Source organism: Arachis stenosperma, chromosome 1 (assembly GCF_014773155.1).
Source record: "Arachis stenosperma cultivar V10309 chromosome 1, arast.V10309.gnm1.PFL2, whole genome shotgun sequence".
Lineage (NCBI taxonomy): Eukaryota > Viridiplantae > Streptophyta > Magnoliopsida > Fabales > Fabaceae > Arachis > Arachis stenosperma.
This window is the reverse complement of record NC_080377.1, coordinates 38,156,018-38,162,629: the sequence shown is the minus strand read 5'-3', so window position 1 is coordinate 38,162,629 and position 6,612 is coordinate 38,156,018. Positions and strand designations below refer to the sequence as shown.

General features: G+C 36.9%; 1 protein-coding gene across 1 annotated transcript; it reads left to right on the top strand.

The window, feature by feature from the left end:
• Nucleotides 1-4,075: 4,075 nt before the first annotated feature.
• Nucleotides 4,076-4,951, top strand: LOC130978107 (uncharacterized). Its single transcript, XM_057902234.1, has one exon. The coding sequence runs from the start codon at nt 4,076-4,078 to the stop codon at nt 4,949-4,951; it is 876 nt and encodes a 291-aa protein (XP_057758217.1).
• The last annotated feature ends 1,661 nt before the right edge of the window (nt 4,952-6,612 follow it).

The following is a 6,612-nucleotide window of genomic DNA, read 5'->3' as shown; positions in this document are numbered from 1 at the left end:
GCAATGCTAAGGGCTCATCATACATGTTTTATTCTCATAATAAATATGTTACTAGTGTCATTTATGCTAGTAGCTCAGAAAATAATTTTTAGAGATATTTTTACAAGTGTTCCGATACACCTAGTTTTAGTTGTTATACACCTGAGATATTTTAATATTATTTTAATCCACCTCCAAGCCAACCAATCACAACTCACCTTACACCCCCAAAACCCCCAAGGCTGCCTCATTTGCTCATTGTGGCCGAAAATCACCAAGAGAAAAAGGAGAGAAAGTTCTTGGTTCATAAATCTTCAAAGCTTGATTTCTTCTGAACTAAAACTCAAATCAAAACTCCGATTTCACCAAAATGATCCTCTCTTCTTTCTCTACATAACCATATAACATATCAAGGCTGGAAATAAGGTGAGATGGCTGTCTCCCTCCCTCTTCAATTCGGTTTTCAAGGAAAACCATGTAAACATGTGTTTTCTTGATGTTTTTCCTTAGGAATCATGCTTAACTTGACTTGAGAGCCAAAAAACGTGAATTTCCAGCAAGTCTAAGGTGAGATATCTCTTCCTAACATACTGAGTGAGATTTGGTCAGTTGAGAGTTTTTGGATTTAAAGTTGTTCTTGATGTGATTTAGGAGGAAAAAGTGCTTAAGGACCACCTGAAAGTTTGATTGAATTAGGAGCAGCAAAACCAGGTAGGGTGTCATGAAATTAATCTTGATTATTTGTGTTTGAGATGTGTGAATGTTGTATTATTTGGTTGTGCTAAAAATTGGTTGCATATATGATTGATTCTTGGTGAAAATTTGGTGAAATTCTGATGAAATTTGATGAAATTTAAGCTTTAAAGTTCATGTTCTTGGGCAACTGGGAAAAACGAAACCCTAAGCTTAACTTGAGGTTCAATTTGTGTTGAAATCATGTAGAAAAGATGGGGTTTTAGTGGCTGCTAATTTATTACGAATTATAGTAAAAATCGGTTGCGGAAAAGACTGAAAAACAAGTAAAAACAGAGAAAGAATCTGAAGAATTTATGAAGAACATGAAGAACACTTTGAGTGTGATGAAGAACAATGAAGAACAGGCCTTAGATCTTAAAAATGGCAAGGAAGTAAAATTTTTGGTGTTTTAGGGGTTGTCTGGTAATTTCTGAAAGTTAGGGTGGTAAAAGTAGAAATATTAAAAGTTACGGTGGTAAAAAGTGAATTTTAAAGGTTAAAGGTTAAAGCAAAGTTAATTTTCGAAAATATATTAATAAAATAATAAATAATAATAAAATATTAAATAATAATATTTAATTAAAAATTATATTTTAATAAAAATAATAAAATAATGCAGAAAAGGCAGTTTTCTGTAAAAGCTTTAGAAAGACAACTTTAAGTACAGAATCTCATAATTACCTTCATAAAACACTTAGGGAGTGGTAATAACATGTTAGTGAGGCAAAGATAAAGAAAAGATAAAAATCGAAGAAAAAGTCTATAATGTTTTAATGACAGAAAAACAGATAGAATTAGTGAACGAACTAGGGCAACATAGTTAGTCCTTGAGTTGTGACTAGAGTTAAGTATTATATGAAAAGTTAAACTGTTTCAGTATAGACTTAATGAACCTATACTTGGGACAGGCTAACTATTCATACCGAAATTTACATAAGCTTTAAATACATATGTTAAGCAGAGAAACCAGAGCAGAGTAAAGAAACACAGAGAACAGAGTAACCAGAGCAGAATAGAGGAATACAGAGAAAAGAGTAATCTGAGCAAAGTAAAAAGACACAGAGAAGAGAGTAATGTGACAAAGAGAAATTGTTTGAGTTAAGATGTTGTAAAAGTAAAAGCTGTAGAGTTTGTATAGCATGATTGAACAGAGAAAGAAAGAGGTACAACATAAGAATGTGAAAGTGATGATGAATAATGAGAATGTTAATGAATGATGATAATGAGAATGATTATGTAAGAATCTGCTGCAGAGAGGCAGTCAGATAGATGGTGGTACGACCACTGAGAACGCTTTCCTGGGATACCTTGCTATAATGCTTTGTTGTAAGACAGAGGTTGCTTACAGAGGTATCAAGATGAATGTGCTCCTGTAAGACAGAGGTTGCTTACAGTGAGTGTGTTGTTGCTCCTGTAAGACAGAGGTTGCTTACAGTGAGTATGTTGTTGCTCCTGTAAGGCAGAGGTTGCTTACAGTGAGTCTGTTGGGCGTATATCGGCTAATAAGTTTTGCCCTGCAAGACAAAGGTTGCTTGCAGTGGATATTGCCAACAGGAAAGCCTTATCCAGACAGAGGTTACTGGGTAACATTGGGAGCGGGTATGTAACCGACAGATGAGCTCATTACCTGCACTAGGGCTAGACATGCATCATACTTGGTTGTGCATTTTCTCTATTATGATTGTTGCATGAATGTATGCTTTCTTTGTTTGTATTCTATTCTCTGTGTTTGTGTCTGTGTTTTACTTTCTTGTATTCTTCTGTTTGTGATCTTTTTCTGTTTTCTCTATTTTCTCTATTTATCTGTATTCTGTTTACTACTTCTCTATATTCTGCTATTAGTCTGCTAAACAACACAAAATTAATGAACGTAACTAATAACCACGGCCCTACTAAGAACTCCCCAGTTCTTACCCCTTCTCTCTCCCTTCCCCCTCCAGATGGAAGCATGAGTACCCTTCCGTAGTTCGCTGATGACCGTTCGTAAAGAGAATTCCGCTCTAGGTAGTCTTCTGAGTCTAGGGAGAATCTCTTTATCTATGTATATGTATATACTGTGAGACCAGCCAACGTCTGCACCCCGTTCGTATGCGCACTTTAACCTGAATCCTGTGTACGAGACTCCCGATGTGTGGCTACTTGATGAGGTACCAGAGGGACGTCCTATGGCAATGTCTGATCGTGCAGAGGAATAGCAGATGATGTCCTACCTTTGGTGACGTTCACTTGACTTGAGTTTTGAAGACTTAGAACGTACTTTCCCTTAGTAGTTTAGAGGGACTAGGCGAGTATAGAGTCTAGGCTAGCCTGGGTGCTAGCTTAGGGACTTCTTGAACAGGTCAGGACCTGGGATGTTGTATATATATATACATATATATATATATATGTATATATATATATATGTATATATATATATGTATATATATATATATATGTATATAGATATTATTTAGCTATATCTAGGGGTGTTCTAACTAAAAGTCTACACTCTAATAAAGGCTGGATCACTGAATCTTGTTAGCTGCTTGTGATGTATTTATGTGTGGTTGTTTATAACTGTTTTATCTGTTATTATTTGTGAATTGATTATAAATGATTATGTTTATTAATCCAAACGTTTTCAAAAAAAAAACACCTCGCAAATTAACTACGCTTTTAACAACGAATAAGGCTCATATGGTAAATAATAGATAATAACTAGGAAGACAAATTGGTAGCGCTCAGTTTCTGGTGTGTCCTAGGCGTATTGAAAATTGGGTCGTTACAATTTGGTATCAGAGCAGTTCGTTCCCAATAGAGCCTGGGGAGTGGACTGATTATGCTTCATTGCATACTCTGTTGTGTGTCTCATGCTTATAGGATATCTATGTGATATGTATTGCATGATTATCTCTGTGTTTTCATTCTGGGAATGTTCACACTTGACTTGAAGTGTTAAGACTGATCACCTTAATAACGATTGTTTGGTGTGAACAGGACTACAATGAGACCATGGAGACGGAGTGCGCGGGAAGGAACCCCTAGTGATAACCGAGAGAGAGAACAGGAAACCTTTATGGCTACGATGAACATTGTAGCTGAGGCAGTGCGTGAGTCTGCGATGGCTGCTGCTAGGGCTGTTGAGCATCTCGGAGTGAGAAATGAAAACCGAAATGAAAATGGTGAGGATAATGGAAACAACGAGGCTGATTCAACGCATCTTGATAAACCCATGACCCTTGCTACTTTTTTGAAAGTAAATCCACCTAAGTTCAAAGGTACACTCGTTGCGACTGATGCTGACAACTGGTTCTGAGGTATCGAGCGATCACTACGAGCACAGCATGTTCTGGAAGGTCAACACGTGGAGTTCGCTACTTATATGCTGGAAGGAGAAGCTGAGCATTGGTGGCAGGGGATACAGCAACTGTTGCAACAAGATGAAGGTGATATCCCTTGGGATACTTTTAAGGATGAATTTTATAAGAAGTATTTTCCGAGGGCAGCTCGTGATGCTAAGGAGATGGAACTTATGCAACTGAAACAGGGTAACACAACTGTTGCAGAATATGCCCGTAAGTTTGATGACTTGTGTCGTTTCTCCAAGATTTGTCAAGGGAATCCTGCTGACTTTGAAGAATGGAAGTGTTTGAAGTTCGAAGGGGGCCTTCGTGAGGATCTGATGAGTTCAGTAGTTCCATTAGAGATACGAAATTTTGTTGAACTGGTGAATAAAAGTAAACTAGTGGAAGAATGTTCGAAAAAGGTGGCGATAGCTCGAGCAGATCGTAGGGAAGCCTTAGGAAGAGACTTTATTCAATATCTAGCCCCTCAAGGTCGTAACTTTAAGTTCAATGGTCAGTTCGATCGCCAAAATAGGAATCAACAAAATGGTAACTTTCTCGTTCGTAACAATGGCAACTACGACAACAATAATCTGGGAGAGGAAGAAGGAGGTCAATCTCAGCAAACTCAGGATATTTCAGTATGCTCAAGGTGTGGAAAGGATCATGGTAATAGAGCTTGTAGATATGGGACACACACTTGTTTCTCTTGCGGAGAGTATGGACATATATCGAGGAATTGCCCAAAAAGGTTTGTTCGAAATCCAGCTAGGCCACAACAACAAGGAATGGTTTTTACCGTAACTGCTGGCAACACTAATGCATATAATTCTTCCACTCGAGGTGAGTACCACACTATGGTTTTGTTTGTGTTAGATAATACTATAACTTCTTATGCGCATGTTAAATTTTGAGGGCAAAATTTTTTTTAAGGAGGGTAGAATGTAACAACCCCGATTTTCGAGTACGTGGATCTTTTCTACAGGCACGAATTTCTCCGGAAGATCAGTAAAGGGAACACCTCTGCTGTATCATCAAGCATCTCAATCCTCATTGTCATTATGAAATCTTTAAGCCAAAACCTCTTTTGAGGCAAGCTCGACAACGCGACCACGGAGAACCTACTTTTTGAACCGTATCGGTTAGGAGTTTTGATTCTAGTTTTCGTAAATAGGCTCAGTTTGACGAACCGGACTCGATTCATGAGAGAAGAAAGATAATAGTATAATATTATCATTATATTAGTATTAGAAGTTGCTTGAAAGATATTATAAGGTTACCTGGTCTGTTTTAGTTAAAAACAGGAAATCGGTTTAACCAGGTTTACGGTTTACTGGTGCAGCTTAGCACCAGCACTCTCTAATGACTTTAGCAATGCTAAGGGCTCATCATACATGTTTTATTCTCATAATAAATATGTTACTAGTGTCATTTATGCTAGTAGCTCAGAAAATAATTTTTAGAGATATTTTTACAAGTGTTCCGATACACCTAGTTTTAGTTGTTATACACCTGAGATATTTTAATATTATTTTAATCCACCTCCAAGCCAACCAATCACAACTCACCTTACACCCGAAAAACCCCCAAGGCTGCCTCATTTGCTCATTGTGGCCGAAAATCACCAAGAGAAAAAGGAGAGAAAGTTCTTGGTTCATAAATCTTCAAAGCTTGATTTCTTCTGAACTAAAACTCAAATCAAAACTCCGATTTCACCAAAATGATCCTCTCTTCTTTCTCTACATAACCATATAACATATCAAGGCTGGAAATAAGGTGAGATGGCTGTCTCCCTCCCTCTTCAATTCGGTTTTCAAGGAAAACCATGTAAACATGTGTTTTCTTGATGTTTTTCCTTAGGAATCATGCTTAACTTGAATTGAGGGCCAAGAAACGTGAATTTCCAGCAAGTATAAGGTGAGATATCTCTTCCTAACATACTGAGTGAGATTTGGTCAGTTGAGAGTTTTTGGATTTAAAGTTGTTCTTGATGTGATTTAGGAGGAAAAAGTGCTTAAGGACCACCTGAAAGTTTGATTGAATTAGGAGCAGCAAAACCAGGTAGGGTGTCACGAAATTAATCTTGATTATTTGTGTTTGAGATGTGTGAATGTTGTATTATTTGGTTGTGCTAAAAATTGGTTGCATATATGATTGATTCTTGGTGAAAATTTGGTGAAATTCTGATGAAATTTGATGAAATTTAAGCTTTAAAGTTCATGTTCTTGGGCAACTGGGAAAAACGAAACCCTAATCTTAACTTGAGGTTCAATTTGTGTTGAAATCATGTAGAAAAGATGGGGTTTTAGTGGCTGCTAATTTATTACGAATTATAGTAAAAATCGGTTGCGGAAAAGACTGAAAAACAAGTAAAAACAGAGAAAGAATCTGAAGAATTTATGAAGAACATGAAGAACACTTTGAGTGTGATGAAGAACAATGAAGAACAGGCCTTAGATCTTAAAAATGGCAAGGAAGTAAAATTTTTGGTGTTTTAGGGGTTGTCTGGTAATTTCTGAAAGTTAGGGTGGTAAAAGTAGAAATATTAAAAGTTACGGGTGGTAAAAAGTGAATT